The following is a 16,136-nucleotide window of genomic DNA, read 5'->3' on the forward strand; positions in this document are numbered from 1 at the left end:
CCTCCCAAACCTGTCCTTCCTGCTGCACATCCCTGCCCACTGGGAGCCAGCCCACGGGGATCCCACAGCAGTCCCAGCGGAGCCGCTGGCAGTGTGCAGTAAATTTGAGCCTTCCCTTTGCTGTGCCCAGGGGATGCTGCCTTTTCCCCTGGCACCTTCTCCTGCCTTTGGGCTCAGTGGAACAGGATCTGTTGGGTACCCACCAGGTGGGTGCCATGCAACGCAGCCCCGGCACAGGAGACACCCCAACAGCTGGGAGAAATCCACAGGCAGGTGTTTAAAAACAACCAGCTGGGTGATGGTTTGGGGTTTTTAATGACTTCTGGTGCTTAAATTGCTGCAACCCAAGAAAAACTCCTGATGAAGAGAAAGTCTGGCCAAGTAAGGTAGCCCACAGGTCGTCCTCCACACCTTGGGAGCGCTCGGTAGCCTTGGTACATCCTCCTGCAACTCAGCTTGGTGAAGCTGCTGGCTTTGGGTGTGGGGATTTATTTTTTCCTAAATTTCCTGTCATAACTTGCGTTAAAACTTTGCAGAGCCACTTAATTGCCTTCTGCGGTGGTGATGATATGAAATTAGTCTCCCTTCTGATCTTTAGCTACGTTGGTCCAAAGCACCAGCTCATAATTTGCTCTAATCATCAGGTCGCGGAAGATGGGAAGGCAGGGCCGGTGCCCGGTGAATTCACACGGGCTGGGAGTTTCCGCCCTTGCTGTGCCAGAGTCTGGCAGCTGGCAGGTCGGGCTCTGCCAGCCTGGGATGGCAATATTGATAATTTCTTTTGGTGCCACTTTGGGAAGTTTTTCATCAACTGCTCTTGACTGTTTCCTCTAGAAAAAGCTGGGAACTACAGCTGTCCAGAAGAGAGGAGGGAAAGCAGAGGTGGTTTTCTGCCTCCCTTCTCAGCCTGCTCTCTCCTCTGAGCATCTCAGAAACATCCTCCACTTCTGGCTGGAGACCTGGAACCAGACTGCTGAAGGCACCTGGAGAGGAAAGGATCCTGTCTCCCATCTCACTTCCCTGGGCTTGCTTCATGTTCCAAACTACTCCAGGGGTTGGGGAGAGGAAGTGGCTGGGTTTTGCCTACTCACCTATGCCAGAAAATCAGAGTTACAAGAAAACAAGCTCCTGATGAACAGAGGCAGGGCAGGGCAATATTCAGGGCACAGAGAGGTCCTTTTGCTGCCGAGGGCACAGCGCCCATCATTCCAGTGGCGTTAGTGCTTTCCACCTCCACGCAGGAGGTACAGGATATCGCGGTATTATTTTTAACCAGGGATATTTAGCGAACTTCTCACGTGCTGCTGGAGGGTCAGATTTATCCCATAGCCTCAGTCCCAGGGGACACTCCCAGTTATTTTTGAACCCATAGAGCAGCAGAGGAGCAGAGGGATGCAAAGGCTTGGGAGACACAAAGTCTGGGATTTGTCTGGCCTGTCCCTCTGGTCTGTGCTGCAGAGGCGTGCATGGAGCAGAGCCCCACATGCCTGCCTTGTCATCGCTGCTGTCACCTCGGCCCCCACCATAAATTCCAAAACTTGGGCGAAGCCCCCGGTTTTCCTTTTCTTCTGAGACGATCTTGGACTCCTGCAAGTTTTTATCCTTTTCGACCTACCGCATTGCAAGATTTTTTTCTTCCCCCCCACCCCCCAGTTGAATTTAAACCACAATTTAACCTGTGAACGAGTTTGGCCCTGCTCGGGCAGGTCCCGATGGCCGTGAACATTCCCACGGGCGCCGCGGCGCTGCCGCCGCCGCGGGAGTCCCTCCCACGCCCCGCGGCTCCTCACGCCGCCGCCCCGGGGCTCCCTGCCCCGCTCCCACCCGAGATCCCCGTGTTTCCACTGCAACCTCCCGGTTCCAGCAGCGGGTAACTCATCACACGGCCCCAGCCAAGCGGCTGCTTTTTGTTCAGCCACTCATTCGGGGGTAGAGGTGAGGCCAGGGCAGGGGGAAGGAGCTGTTGGAAGCCTTTATTTTTGTGCTGCTCCGACATCCGTCCCCACGGGCACCGCCAGCGGTGGTCAGTTTGGTTCTGCAGAAACAGATGTTGGTGGGGCGAGGGGCGCAAAGGCCTGACTTTTAAATTAGAGCTGCCCGGAGAGAGGCAGAAGGGCTGCCCACAGCCCACTCTAAGCGACCCCCACCGGGTGGCTTTCCCCGCGTGTTTCTAAGGGCAGCGAGGCCAACACGAGCCGTGACTGGAGCTGGCTGGCCCCGGGCTCCGCTCAGGGCTCCGCGCAGCCGGGCGCGCCTGGCCCCGGGCTGACCGCCGGCAGCGCGGGGCTGGGGTGCGCGGCGCCGGGCGGGACCCGCCGGGGCCGGTCCGGAGGTACAGGCGGCGTGCCCAGCCCCCGTCCGCCTCCCTCCCTCCTTCCTCCTCTCTCGCCGTGCCTCCCTCCCTCCCTCCCGCCGGGTCCGTCCCGCCCGGCGCCGCGGAGCGGCAGCGCCCGCCCGGCCTCACGCCGCTCCCCGCGCCCCCCCGACCGGCGGTTTCAAGTCCCCCCTTCCGAGGTCTCCGCGGCGCCGGCCAATCAGCGCGCGCTGCGCGCCGCGGCCCGCCGCCTTAAAGGGCCCGCGCGCCGCGCCGCACCGGGGAAGCGGCGCCGCCCGCGGGCCGAACCGGGCGCGCTCTAGGACCGCGCGCCGCCGCCGCCCGCCCTCCCTGCCCGCCGCGGGAGGCCGCCCGCCGCCTCCGGAGCGGGGCGTGGTGCGGGGAGGCCCCGCCCCCGCCGGGCCGTGATTGGCGGCAGCGGGCGCCCGTCGGCGGCGGGGGCGGCGCCCGGCGCGGCCACGTTCGGGTGCGCGGCCAGCGGCGCGTTGGGCGCAGCGAGCGGCGGCGGGCGCGGGGCGATGGGGGCGCGGCGGCGGCCGGCGCTCTGACAGCCCCCGGCGCTCCCTCGGCGGCGGGCGCAGCGGCTCCGGCGGCAGCGGCGGCTCTCGGCGGCCGCCTCCCTCCTCCTCGGCGCGGACCATGTTCGCCAAAGGGAAGGGCTCGGCGGTGCCCTCGGACGGGCAGGCGCGGGAGAAGTAAGAGCGGCGGTGGCGGCGGCGGCGGCGGGGGGAGCGGGGCGGCGGTGGCGGCGGGCGGCTTTGTGCGGGGCGGGAGCGGGGCTCCCGTTCCTCCTCCGACCCGGCGCTCGGCTGTTGCAGGCTGGCGCTGTACGTCTACGAGTACCTGCTGCACGTCGGCGCCCAGAAGTCTGCGCAGACCTTCCTGTCCGAGGTGAGCCCCGCCGCCCCCCGCGCCCTTTGTGCGCCGCCGCACGCCCGCCCTCCATCTTGCGCGGGGCGGCGGCGGCGCCGGGGGGTCGCCGCGCGTGGGGGCCCACGCCCACCCGCGACCACCCCCCACCCGCGCCGCCCCCCCCCTCCCAACCCACCACCCCCCCTCCGTCTTCCTCTCGCCCGCAGATCCGGTGGGAGAAGAACATCACTCTGGGCGAGCCCCCCGGCTTCCTGCACTCCTGGTGGTGGTAAGTGCGGGGGTGTCCCGTCGCGGCTGGGAGCAGCCCCCGGGGGCGGGGGGGTGCGCGCCGGTGGCGCGGGGCCCCGCGGGGTGCAGCCCCGGTAGTGGCGTGAGTCAGCAGCGGCGGCGAGCCCCGAACCGCCCCGGCTCCCGCTCCCCGCGGGCGTCGAGGCGCGGCGGAGCCACCCCCGGCCCCGCGGGAGCGGCGGGCAGGGCTCCCGCTGGAGAGCTGCCGGGCCAGCCGCAGGCACCGGGCTGTGCCGGTGCCGCTGGGGCGCCCAGGGGAGCGGGGCTGGGCGGTGCGAGGCTGGGAGAAGTCCCTGAAGTCCCACGGGGGTTATCCCTTCAAAGTGTTGCCCCTTGAAGACTGGTTTTGCTTCCTTAAGCGCCCAGCATCCCCAGTGCTGACGGTCAGATCCGTGTAGCGCAAAGCTGGGATGCACAGCTGGATCCAGCTGAGGTCCCATCCCAGCTGTGGGCCCCGGGGGCTGGGAAGCCGCTCACTGCCGCTGACCTGGGTGCCCGACCCCTGATGAGTGACTGCTCTTCTCCCATCTCTCCCTGCCGTGCAGCGTGTTTTGGGACCTGTACTGCGCAGCTCCCGAAAGGCGAGACACTTGTGAACATTCGAGTGAAGCCAAAGCCTTTCATGACTACGTGAGTAACAAGTTTCTAATCCTCGCGGTAATTACGGCGTTGGGGAGCTCCGGCGCACCAGGAGCCAACCTAACGTAACCAACTGGCAAAAAAAGTGTGGGGTTTTTTTAACCAGCAATGTTCTGATTTGACTGAACAGTATTTCATAATGTTGCAATTATGTAAATGAGCTCAGATACTTATCTTAAGCACTTAAAGGCATTCGGGCTAGTGGTAGAATTAAGAACTTTTGCATAGCAATGGACAACAAAGCGTTTATATGGCAAGATATTTCATGCCGAGGATACTGTGGTGGTGAGATGTTCCATGCTGAGGGCACCTTGCACGATGGGTGGGGGTTGGATTTTGGTGGGGAGGAGAAGAGGGAATTCCCCAAACCACTGTTGAATGCCCTAGTTAATATCTCCCTGCCTTTGGCAAGGCTGGGGGCTTCCTTGGTTTCCTGAGTCGTCCCTTGATCCCAGCAAGGGAGAGGTGTTGTCTTGTTGAAGCTGGTGGTTGGTTGGTCGTTGTGCATCTTGGCTCTCCATGGTTTGGGTTGCAGAGGTGGCATCATGACCCAGGGATGGATGGTGCTTCAGGGGTGGCACGCTTGAGTCTGAGGTGTCTACCAAGGAATCCCTCTTGGGAAGGGTGCATGGCACCCATGGGTGACGGGTGGGCTGCCCACTCCCGTCCCGCACACGGGTACCGTGTACCCGCATCCGCAGCGTTGGGAGGAATTTGCATCAAAGGATTAGTCACCTGGCTGCGGGCTTGGACCCCAGTCAAGTGTGTTTCAACCTCGTAGCAGGAGCTGGTTTTGTCTGCTCCGGGGAGACTATGGTATGGAAACCATTTTTCCTCCCTTCCCAAGTTTCTCATTGCCTCGACATGCCTGGCTTGGGATGTGTGAGGGTTTGCTGGTGAGCAGCGCCGGGCGAGCGTCTCGGGGACCTCCACGGCGCTCTCACATGCTGGCACTGGGCACAGCGGTCGCCCTGGGGCACGGGCAGTGCCAGAGAGGCTGGGCTGGCTGCTGAGCTGCTTCTTGTCTCTTCCCACTCCGCTGGGTCTTGTGGGAAGTGTCTGGGTATTTGCTAGGTGGGGTTTGTCTGTCTGTCGGTCCATCCCTGCAGCCGCTGTCTGCGTTGCTTGTTCTCACTGGGTCGGATTAAGATGGTGAACCCCTGAACCAAGGGTCAGAGCTGATAACCAGCTGCACATCCAGCAGTTGTTGGCTTCTGCTCGCTTCCTAAATGTTTTGGGGCAAATTGTGGGGAGTTTGGGAGCCCAGATGGGCTCATCAGGAGCAAAGCAAAGGTAGATCTTTGGGCAGCAGAGCCACAGGTGAAGATGACATTAGCAAGCAAGACCTGGTAATGCTCCATCCACAGCAGCCTCCTCGTTGTGTCTGAGGATTTAGTGTATTTAGAGAAATTAATCTTTTTTTAGCTTGGTAATAATTCTAACAATAGGCCTGAGTGCATTAGATGATTTGCATAAACTTCTTTAATACACGTTGCTTTAAGCTTACAGTAAATAGACACAATCCTGATTGTTTTTAATTCTCAGTGTAATGCAGTTTTCTAACAGCCCCAAGTGCTTTACCTTTTGAGTAACTCCTAAGATTTTTCACTCCCCTGTGCTTTGGCTTGGTGGCACTGGGTTGGTTTCCCCAGGCATGTTTTGGCCCCAAGACAGGGCTTGTGCTTCTCTGTGGCGTGGCTGGTGACGGATGCTCAGGGTACAGTCCCTCTCTGAGGAGTGGTGTTTTCCTGGCACAGCGTGTACTTTGCAGGGCGAGGGACCTGCCTGGCCAAAACTTAAATATTGACCAAAGAACCGAATGATAACCATGGGAGTGTGAATAGAGCCTTGTTTCTCTGCAGCTTCTGGGCAGGCTGCTGGTACCAGTGAGTGTGGTAGGCAGTGTCAAACACCAAGCCCAGCGACCCATCAGTGGTGCGTGGCAGCTAAAATGGGATATGAGCCCCAGATGGGGCTGGATCAGCGAGTCATGAATTGCTTCATGTGGTGGTTGTGGTTAAAAATACCCCAGTCTAGGTCTTGCCCCAGGTTGGTAGAGCGTTGTATTTACACTTGGCCAGCAATGGGCAAATTCCATGTGTCCTGCTTGGTGTTTGCCCAAAATATGGTGTGTGTTAACCCAGAGACTGTGCTAGGGTAAGGACAGAAAGAGGGGATGCTTTGGGAGCCTGGCATGTCACTTTCCCAGAGCCAGCACTGGAGGGGTTCTAGCCTGGGGCACAAACCTTTTGGGAAAGGGGAGCAGTTCTCCTCGTTAGCAGGGTGGCATATGCATGGTGTGTCATTTCCACTTTATTTTCCAGCATAACTGTATGAAAACTGTTAGGAGCAGCAGGACATATTACCAATTTTCCCCCTCCGGTTTTGAGTGTTTATAAATCTCTAGTGAGAAATTAAAGGAAGGAAATTATGAAAGTAAGGAGAAATCCCACCACTTTCTTTTGTTGAGGGGACCCTTGAAAACTGTGGGGTCTTATGAGTGCTTGGAAATACTTCTTTTTACCTTTCCGCTGAGGTTTTTCTTCCAAGGTGGGACAAAAGCCTGCTGGGACTTTGTAGAAAGCTGCTTGTTGGGAGAAGAGTGATGGGAGTGGGGATTCACCTGGCACAGGCAGGAGGAATGCTGCTCTGCTCTACCCTTCCATCTCCGGCAGGTCTGTGCGACTGTTAACACAACTATATTGAGCTGTGTTGGTTGGAGGGTTGTTAATCATCCTCTTCCACCTGTATCCAAAGAGTTTATCCAAGCTAACAACCCCACGAGCACTCACCAACTCCTAAAACTCAACCTGTAGCCATTGATTTAGGTTCCTCCAAGCCCCGTGGCGAGCGTGCCAGCGTTCCGGCACGCTCCCGGAGCCGGGGAGCTTGCAACGGGATCGCTCCTCATGACAGGGGATTTCAGCCGCCGCGTTATCTGGGAATTGGCCGATGGCTGGTCGCAGTTGAGCATTTCAACGCCGTGAAAGCCAATACAATTTGAGTTAGCGGTGATGACTGCCAGTTTAAATACCGCAGTGAATTTCTGTCAAAGAGCTAATACATAGAAAGGGGAATTGCAGAAAACTTGATCACCAGAACCACTTCAGTCGATTTTGGCCTCGAGCTACAGAAAATGAACTTAAATCTAGTTGACTGTTGCTACATACTTTTTTTGTGGTATTGCTCTGCCTGCACAGCCAGCTCATGTCAACATGCAGGAGAGAAAATTCAGGGTAGCCTTTAGCTGGTGAAGACTTTGACTTCATCATTCCCTAGTTCTGTTTCCCCCAGTTTCCTCCTGAGAAGGACCTGCACTTGGGAGCATTTGAAAAGCTATTTTCTTTGCAGCACAAGATCTGCCAAGCTGTGGCTTCAACTTGCCATTAACGCAAAGCATTGATTTATTTGTTTTTGTTTTTGACTTTGGAAAGCTGCTGCAGTTCTTTCTAACTTGAGTCTGGAAGAATGCTCTGCAGCAGTGGGGGTGGTTGCTACTGGAGGTGTGGTGGTTGGACTGGGAAAAGATGGTGTGTTTGGGGCTCTTGTCCTCCTATCTTGGTTGGGGACAGACAGAGCTCCTTTTTCACCCATCTGAAACAGTTCCCCTTAGAGATATCTTGGGGGGTTCTGAATCTCATGTGGATGGATGGATGGATGGATGGATGGATGGATGGATGGATGGATGGATGGATGGATGGATGGATGGATGGATGGATGGATGGATGGATGGATGGATGGAGAATTCAGGCTTGCTGGAGTTAGTGTGCTCAGTGGAAACAAGGTAAAGCCTGAGAGGCTGGACGACCTGGGCCTGCTTGCTGTACAGAGGTGTCCTAGGGATGGTTCTTCTGTGCTGAAATGCCAATCACACACCCACCCAGGTGTGGGGCAGGCACCCCATCCCAGCATCACTACCTGGGTATTCTTGGGCTGCAGGGGAGCATTTCCTTGTCACAGCACCACCTGCTCCTTAGGGTCTGTGTGGCCAACTCATGGCGTGGTGCCCTGGCAGGTGACATGACCTTGTGGGACCCCTGGGAAGGGATGCTCTTCAGGCATGAAGGGTTTGGTGTGACTGTCTCCTCTGCCATGCCAGGGTCTCATCTTGTTCCAGGACCAGTGAAGGTTGTAAGGCCTTGTTCAAGGCACCCATGGCTGTGAGGGTGTGACCAGCAGGTGTGATGATCCATGAGTACCTCTGTGGTGGTGGTGATGGGTCCATGAGAGCTTCTCCTGTTGCGTGCAGCCAGTGTTGTGTAGGATAAACATGTTGTGTAGGAGAGGAGGTGTTTTTGGGGCAGGCTTAGTGCAGCACACGGATAGGGGTTGGGAACTGCTTTGTGTGGTCCCTGTGAGCCCCCACAGGCATTGCCTGAGCCCTGGGCATGTGGCTCAGTGGTGGCACCACTCTCTCCTGTTTCCATGTGGAGCTGCGCTCCGTCTGGGCTCCATCCAGCTCTGCTCTGCAGGGACAGGCTTCCCTGGTAGGTAACCGGAGAGAGGAGTTTCCTTCAGGAGTGGCAGCTTGCCAAGAGCAGCTGCAAAACTCCACATCACTTTAAAAAAAAAATTGCAACAAAAATAAATAAATCCAGATATTCCCTTTCCTGGCAGTACTGGGCTCGGCCTTCCCTCCCAGTTAAGGGTACTGGTGAGCCTGGGTATCCTTTAAAGCTTGTTCTTGCTGGAGTACCATGCAAGGGTGGATGAGTTTAATATTATATTTTAAACAGCATTGGCTGTCATGACAGAGCAACCTCGGCTCCCACACTTCTTGCTGCCCAGCAGCAGGACCAGGGCATTGCAGAGCAGCACCTTTCCACGGGTGATGCTCATGGAGAAGGCTCCATTGTGAAACTGGAGGTCAGAGCCCAGAGCTTATGTCTTAGTCTTTGACTGGGGAGCCTAAATATTTATCCTGTTCTGTCCCTAATGAAAACAAATTGTCAACAGTTGTTCAGTAACTGACTAAATTAAAATCTGTAATTAGTCAATTAGATTAAAGAGTTGGCACAACCTGATTGTATCATGCTGGTTAGGTTATTAAGAGAAAGGGTGTGATTTTTAATTACTGAATGCTAATTTTGACGGTTTCAAATAGAAACAGACGTTCCCCCCCTCCACCCCACCCCGAGTGCCTCTGCAAAAGTAAGGCAGGGGATGGATTTTATATCAACAAATGGTGCAAACACGCAAAGTTTCTCTGGCTCCAGTCCGGGAGGGGGTTCTCCAAAAAAGCCGGGAGTGGGACAGGAGGAGAAGAAGAATTTCTTCTATCCTCCCTGAGGATGGGAAGGCAAGTGGGGGTTTCTGCTATGGGTGGGGACCTCTGCCTGGCTGGGTGTCGCGGTCTGGCTGCTGCCCGTGGAGGTCCTGCCCTGCTGCCCCATTGCACAGCCAGCAGCAGCGAGCCAGACCGGAGTATTTTTTCTTTTCCCTGTTTTGTTTTGTTTTGGTTTTTTTTATAGTATCTTTTTAATCCCCCTCCCCCCGGTGCTTGAGAGGGGCCGGCTTGCAGTGGCAGGCGAAGCCCGCAGCGGGGAGGAGGAGGAGGAGGAGGAGGAGGAAGGCCGCGGTGCGATCCCATTGTCTGCCCCGCGGCCACGTGGGGAGCGCGGCGGGGCCGGGAGGGGACCGGCGGCGGGGGGAGCGCCTGCCCCGGCAGATGCCGAGCTCCGGGCGAGCACAAAGCTCCAGCCCTGCCCTCCCCGGCCTTCGCAGAGCCCTCCGCAGGAACAAAGAGGGCGAGGGGCCGCCGTGCCAAGCCGTGCCGAGCCGTGCCACGGCCGCACGGCGCTCCTGTCCTGTCCGGCGGCGGGCAGTGGGGAGGTGTTAGGTCAGGACGCCGTCTGTTGGGTACGAGTGGGACTTTCCTGTCCTCCTGATCATTTCCTTCCTTACCTTGGAAACTTGGATTTTCTCCTACCTTTTGTTCCCTATTTTTCTCTTGTAAAGCTGTCCCTGCTTCTATTGGAAACAGCTGCCGGAGCTGGTCCTGGGGAGCGGTTGGGGGGCTCTGGCTGTGCCTCCTCTCTTGCTGCTCACACCCCCGCGGCAGAGCTGGCACTGCCGAAATGGCACCCGGCTGTGCGGAGCCCTCCCTGCTGGGGGTGCTCCGGGGGGAGCTGCTGCAGCCACGTTTGTTCCTGGTTTTCCTTAGGAACAGAGGGGATGGCAGAGGGAGAGCGGTGCAGCACCCAGAGTCCAGCCTGGCTAGTGCTGGGATATGATCTGCTCCTTATGTCCAGCCTGGCTAGTGCTGGATTGTGACCTGTGCCTTGTGTCCAGCCTGGCTAGTGCTGGGATGTGACCTGTGCCTTGTGTCCAGCCTGGCTAGTGCTGGGATGTGACCTGTGCCTTGTGTCCAGCCTGGCTAGTGCTGAGGTGTGACCTGTGCCTTGTGTCCAGCCTGGCTAGTGCTGGGATGTGACCTGTGCCTTGTGTCCAGCCTGGCTGGTGCTGGGATGTGACCTGTGCCTTGTGTCCAGCCTGGCTAGTGCTGGGATGTGACCTGTGCCTTGTGTCCAGCCTGGCTAGTGCTGGGATGTGACCTGTGCCTTGTGTCCAGCCTGGCTAGTGCTGGGATCTGACCAGCTCTGCCCACAGGACACAGCATGGGCTGGATCCCCCTGAGCATCGCACACCCGCCTTGCCAGCATCCCACTCAAGGCTCAGAGAGGCTCCCTGACTTCTGCTGAGGCTTCTCCTCAGCCCACAGGCACATTCCTCCTTATTTCCTGGAACTTTTTCCCTCTGAGTCCTCACCCTGCAGATCCCTGGAGGAACACCCAGGGCTGGGGTCTGAGCAGAAACAGTGTTTTCCTCCAGGCTGGCAGGGAGCAAAAATGTCTGTGCAAGTAAACAAATACCTCACCTCTGCCTGGGTTTGGGGTTTAGGTTTTTGTTTGGTCTCTCAAAACTCCTGGTTGTGGCCACAAGTGCCAGGAGCTGAGTTCAGAGCTACAGCTGTGCAGTCAAGGAGGGATTTCCAAAATACAGGATAGCTTTTGGGTGCTGCTACCTGTGTGTGGTGGAATCCTGCTGCGCAGCCACCCACTACCACCTCCTCTCATCCCCAGAGCAGTGACACCAGTCTCCTGTGCCAGTCAGGGCAAGAGGGGCACCTGGGTGGCTTGGGTAAGATTTGGGTTTGGATGAGGGTGCAGCTCTGTGTGGCAAGACCAGCTTTCCTTTTGTGTTGAGTGTGTGCATTTAATGAATTTTTTTACAATTTGGTGAGAGGAGAAATGCTCATTCTTCTGCCTGAGCTTAATGTGGCATGCATGGTGACTGTTAGCATCAAAACTTAACAGAAAACAAATGTATACATATGCAGTTACATCTGTGGAATATGCACTATTAAGATGTACATGTGGATAAAGATAGAGGGGCGTGTGCCTGTGTATTTTGGAGTGGTGGGACAGAGCAGTGCTTTGTGCCTGGCCATCCAGTGCCCTCCCACTTGCCTTATTCTTCCTCCTCCATGGCCTTTGCCACCACCACCAGTGGTTTTTAGCAAGGTGGTTTCCACCTCTGTGTTCCCCAGGCTGGGTGGGAGCCTGTGGGGTCGGTCTGTCTGTCTGTCCGTGTGTGAGGCTGCGCCTGCTGCCTTAAGATAAAGTCCAAAGGAAGACCTCTGGCTGTGTCTTGAGCTAACATTTTCTTTTTAATTTTTTTTTCCTTAATGTTTCTGCATCAGCCCTTGAACATTTGATCTGGTGCCTCTCCTCCTGGGGTGCGGCAGCTTTCTGTAGTGAAAATGAGCTCTCACCACCCCTCCTGCCTGCCTCAAACAGGGTCTGGAGTGGGGGGGGTTTCCTTCCCATTTTCCCTGGATTTGGGCTGGTCTTTTTTTTACAATCTCTCAAGGCTGAGCTCGCACCTATAATTGGAATTTTTTGCCTACAAACTGAAGCAGGGGGATGCACTGCAGCAGCTCTGACTTGGTGGTGAGCATGATCTGCCCAACACAGCTGGGGTGCTGGCATCCCATGGCATTCCCAGCAGGTAAAACAGCCCAGAGCCAGTCCCTCCTACCTGACATGGATTTCCTTCTGTGCCCCACTCCTGTCCCAGCTCCCACCCACACAGCTGTCATCATACTTGGGTCACCTGGTCCAGCACTGCCTGGTGCCCACCATGGCGAGTGGCCAGCTGGAGTCTCCTTCCTTCCAGAGCAGCCTTGCTGTGAGGGTGTCCCAAGCCTTGGCTTTGCTTATTTACCCATTTATAGTAACAGTAAGGTGGGAAATGCCCCATTCTCACCCCATGGGTAGCTGGCATTGCCCAGCTGTGTCCCCAGGCAGGTGGCTGCTTCCTGCCCCAGGCAGTGTTTTTAACTCAGCCTCCAGGCTGGTTGTTTTGGGTTGTGTGGTTGTGGTTTTTGCCTTTTTTTTTTTTTTTTTTAAGTGAAAAAAAGGCACAACACCCTGCGGAAGGGGGCAGGGCGCTTCCTTGAAGCACCCTGGTTTGGAGTGGGCAGATAAGGGTGCTGCGTCACACTTGGCTCCTCTGCCCTGCCAAACCCAGCAGAGCGTCCTCCTTGCTCTCCTGCTCTGCCCAGCCCTCACTGGGTGCTGATCCTGATTTTTGGGGGAAGCCCCAACCTCTAGTGCAGAAGCTGCTTGAACCCCCTCATCTCCCTGCCCACGAGCCATGCTCACAGCAAGAAGGAGGGAGAGGTGGAGAGGTGCTTTTCTCCCCCTTGGCTCCTTTCTGCCAGAGGGCTGTGCAGCTGATGGGTGTAAATCACACCCAGCCTCCCTGTGCCCATCTGCCAGGAGAATGGTGGGAGGGGGTCATGGCTGGTGACAGCTTGGGGTGACTTTCCATCACAGTCTCAGCCCCTCTCCGGTGTCCCTGTGGCTTTGGGAGAGTGCCTGCTCCTCCCTGAGGAACAGGACCTGAGTCTGCCTGTTGGTGCTGGAAGCACTTTGGCTGTTGGGGTCTTCCTGAAGACATGAACCAGGAGCTGGGTCTGGTTCTGCGAGATCCTGTTGGGGTCTGGTTTGGGGCAGGGACAGCTTTGAAATGCTTTGTCTCACACCAGGGGGTTTTGGCATGATGTGCTTTGTGGGATATGGAGGTGGGGAGCTCACAAGGAAGCACATGCTGCTTCACATTGCATATGGGTCCCTTTAGCCCAGCTCAAGAGCAGTTTTTCATGGAAACCCCAAAACAGATGGTTTTGGTTTATCCTGGGTATTACAGCACCAATAACACCCAGGTGCTTCACACCTTTGCCAGTCTCCGCTGGAGAGAAGGTCCAGGCTGAGGCTCCCAGGGCTAATTTCATCGTTAAAAGCAGATTTACTTGCTTGTCCCAGAGCCCTTCGGGGTGTTGTGGCACATCCTGACAGCTTGTCCGTCCTTACCTGCAGTCATCAAGGAGTTTTCAACATGACTTATATAAAGCCTTTGTACTTGGATTGCTCCACCGTGCTGCACAATGGCTTCTTTGTCATCCTGCCAGCTAATTAATTTTAACTTTTACCGTTGCTCCAGCGCGGTGCCTCATCCGCCTGGTCCATTTGAAGCTTCCACCCCCCAACCTTAAGTGTTTTCCAAGCAGTTTGACTTGTTGCTGCTGAGCACTGGAGAATCCAGCTGGCCCCACTGGTGCTCATCTTCTGGAGAAGGAGCTGCCCTCACACTGCTGCTGGAGCTGGGGCTGGTGGAGGAAAAGCCATTAGGAGGCTCAGGTTTTCTCCAGTGGCTTGTTTCTCCTGGCTGGCAGCTGAAGGTTCCCACAGAGTACATCCTCTGATGAAAATAACAGCGTCTGGCTCCCTGACTGGTGATTGGCACCACGAGGATCTCTCAGCCAGGGGTGGAAGCCTTGGCTGCATCTTCAGGACAAAACCCCTCGTGCCTGGGGATGTCTAAGCATGGGGGACTTGGCAATGGTGATTTCTGGAGGGTTGGGCTCTGTTTGGTTGTGCTTTGGAAACTGAGTGCTCTTTGCTTGCATCCTCTGAGCAAACATCTCCAGCACAGCATTCCTGGTGTAGCAGGGAGCTTACCCCTGGTACCTCCTGAGCATTCACAGGGGAGATGAGCATCTCCTTAGAGCTGCCTGGAGGAGGACCAGGAGAGATGTGACCCCAGCTGGGTGTCCCAGCCCTTGGGGTGGGATGAGCCAGGGTATTGTCTTTTCTGGGTAGGAGGGATGGAGATGGCCACATGCATAAACACCAGCTGAACTGCAGCCCTGGGGTTTGTGGGAGCAGTGCTGTGGCAGGGGGAGTTCCCTCTGCTTGGGATGGGGACAGTGGCAGGTCAGGGAATATGGAATTGCTGCCTTTGTGTTTAATCTGGTTATAAGGATGGCTATTAGAGATAATGAATTTTGCCTGTCCCCACTGTTGTAATACAAGAACCCAACTGTCTTTCAGCACCGCGAAGGTCACTCCTCTTTATTTCTGGTTGTAAATATTGCTGGTTACAGATGTTTGGGGTTGATGGACATGGCTAATTAAGTTTCTCCTGTCAGCTGGTTGGCAGGGTGCAGGGGTGCTGGCATGGAGGTGAGGTCAGAGGGCAGGATCACAGCCGGGCAGCAATACCTGCAGCCACTTAGCGTGGTGTGAGCCCATCTCACTGCAGCCCCTCAGTGAGAGCCAAGCTGGCTTTACACTGAGCCTTGCCCATCTCTTTATTATGAATTTGGAGCAGGCTGGTGGGAAGACGGTGACTTTCGGGAGCAAGTTTCCATTTTGCTGCTCTCATTTGAGGGAAATTCAAATGAGGACACCTGCTGTCCCCAACCTGACCTGAGGCTGGGAAGAAGGGTGCAGAAACCCTTCTAATTTTTACCATCGAGTATCTTTTACGCCAGCACCAGCAGAAGCTTTTTCTTTCCCACGGAGACTAACATGGAAATGACGGTGTGCTGGCCGGCAGAGCTGATACCCCAGATCAGATCAGCTCCGGGAGGGGCTGGGGGCCCCTTTCTGTGGGGCATGGGGCCGGTTGCTTCCCGGTGCTCATCCTGCCGGGCAGGAACCGTCCGCGTGCGCTGCCTGTGCGCCTGGAACGCAGCACGTGCTGCTGTGCTCCCCCCGCGCGCCTGATTTATGCCACTCCACATTTTCTCCTCCTTTCCATGCCTCTTTCTCCTCTCCCTCTTTTTTTTTTTTTCCCTCCGTTGTGCTGCCTGTGCGTTGCCTTGCTCCTTTTTTTTTTTTTTTTTTCTCCCCTCCCTTATTTCTCACAGGCCTCCCTGTTAACCCAGTGGGCTGCAAGATTTAGGGCTCCCTGCCTGGTGTGCAGTCTGAGTGGGGTTTTATTCTCCCAGAGGAGGGAATGCGACCCCCATCACCCCACTGGGATATGATCCTTGCATGTAGAAGGGGCTGTTTCTATTATTCTGTTTTATGGCTGCAGAGCACAAGTCATGTATCCCTGTCCTGGATGCTCCTGGCCATGGATTGCAGCAGAGCTGGTGAGGTGGCCACGGGTGCCCATCGCCTCCATCCCGACGTCACTGTGCCGGCCATCTGTCCCCTCCTGTGCGGCGCCGGGCTGCCGGCTGCTTGCCGAGCCATCAGGGCTTGCCCAGCGGCTGCGAGGCCACCAGAGGAAAAAAAATTACAAAGAAAAAAAGTTCCGTTTTTGCTTTGTTTGCCCCCATTTCATATGCATAACCTGACTTTTTGTTGCGTTTTGGGGAGGGTTGTTTTTTTTTTTTTTTAACTCCCCTGCTGCTGTTCCAGGCGCATCAAAAGTTTGCTGGGTCTTGTGTGCATGTGCGGATGCCGAATAATTTTATTAGCTGCCTGGAAGAGAGCCAGCACGGCGTGCACCGTGCAGGAGGTGGCTGCTGGGGTGCCTTCTCTTTTCTTCCCCTTCCCAGCTGCCCCCCCTTTGCCTCCGCTGGTCTCCTATGGGTTGCATCATCAGCATTACCCCTTCATTTTATTTTTATACATATTTCTTAGGGAGGTTTTTGGTTTGGTTAATTTTTTTTTTTTGCTCCTTAAAGGGTTAAAACCGATGG

At 56.2% G+C, this 16,136-nt stretch overlaps 1 protein-coding gene across 3 annotated transcripts in view; it reads left to right on the forward strand.

Annotated features, from left to right (window-relative positions):
• The first annotated feature begins 2,777 nt into the window (after positions 1-2,777).
• Positions 2,778-16,136, forward strand: part of SSBP3 (single stranded DNA binding protein 3) — a 54,796-nt gene continuing 41,437 nt past the window's right edge. For all 3 annotated transcript variants that reach the window (XM_030278725.4, XM_030278726.4, XM_030278727.4), the window contains exons 1-4: positions 2,778-3,030; positions 3,154-3,226; positions 3,415-3,476; positions 4,042-4,126. In XM_030278725.4, coding sequence (XP_030134585.2) covers positions 2,975-3,030; positions 3,154-3,226; positions 3,415-3,476; positions 4,042-4,126 — 276 coding nt within the window. In that variant the 5' untranslated portion in view covers positions 2,778-2,974. The remainder of the gene's footprint in view (positions 3,031-3,153; positions 3,227-3,414; positions 3,477-4,041; positions 4,127-16,136) is intronic.

This window comes from Taeniopygia guttata, chromosome 8, assembly GCF_048771995.1.
Source record: "Taeniopygia guttata chromosome 8, bTaeGut7.mat, whole genome shotgun sequence".
In the NCBI taxonomy this organism is placed as follows: Eukaryota; Metazoa; Chordata; class Aves; order Passeriformes; family Estrildidae; genus Taeniopygia; species Taeniopygia guttata.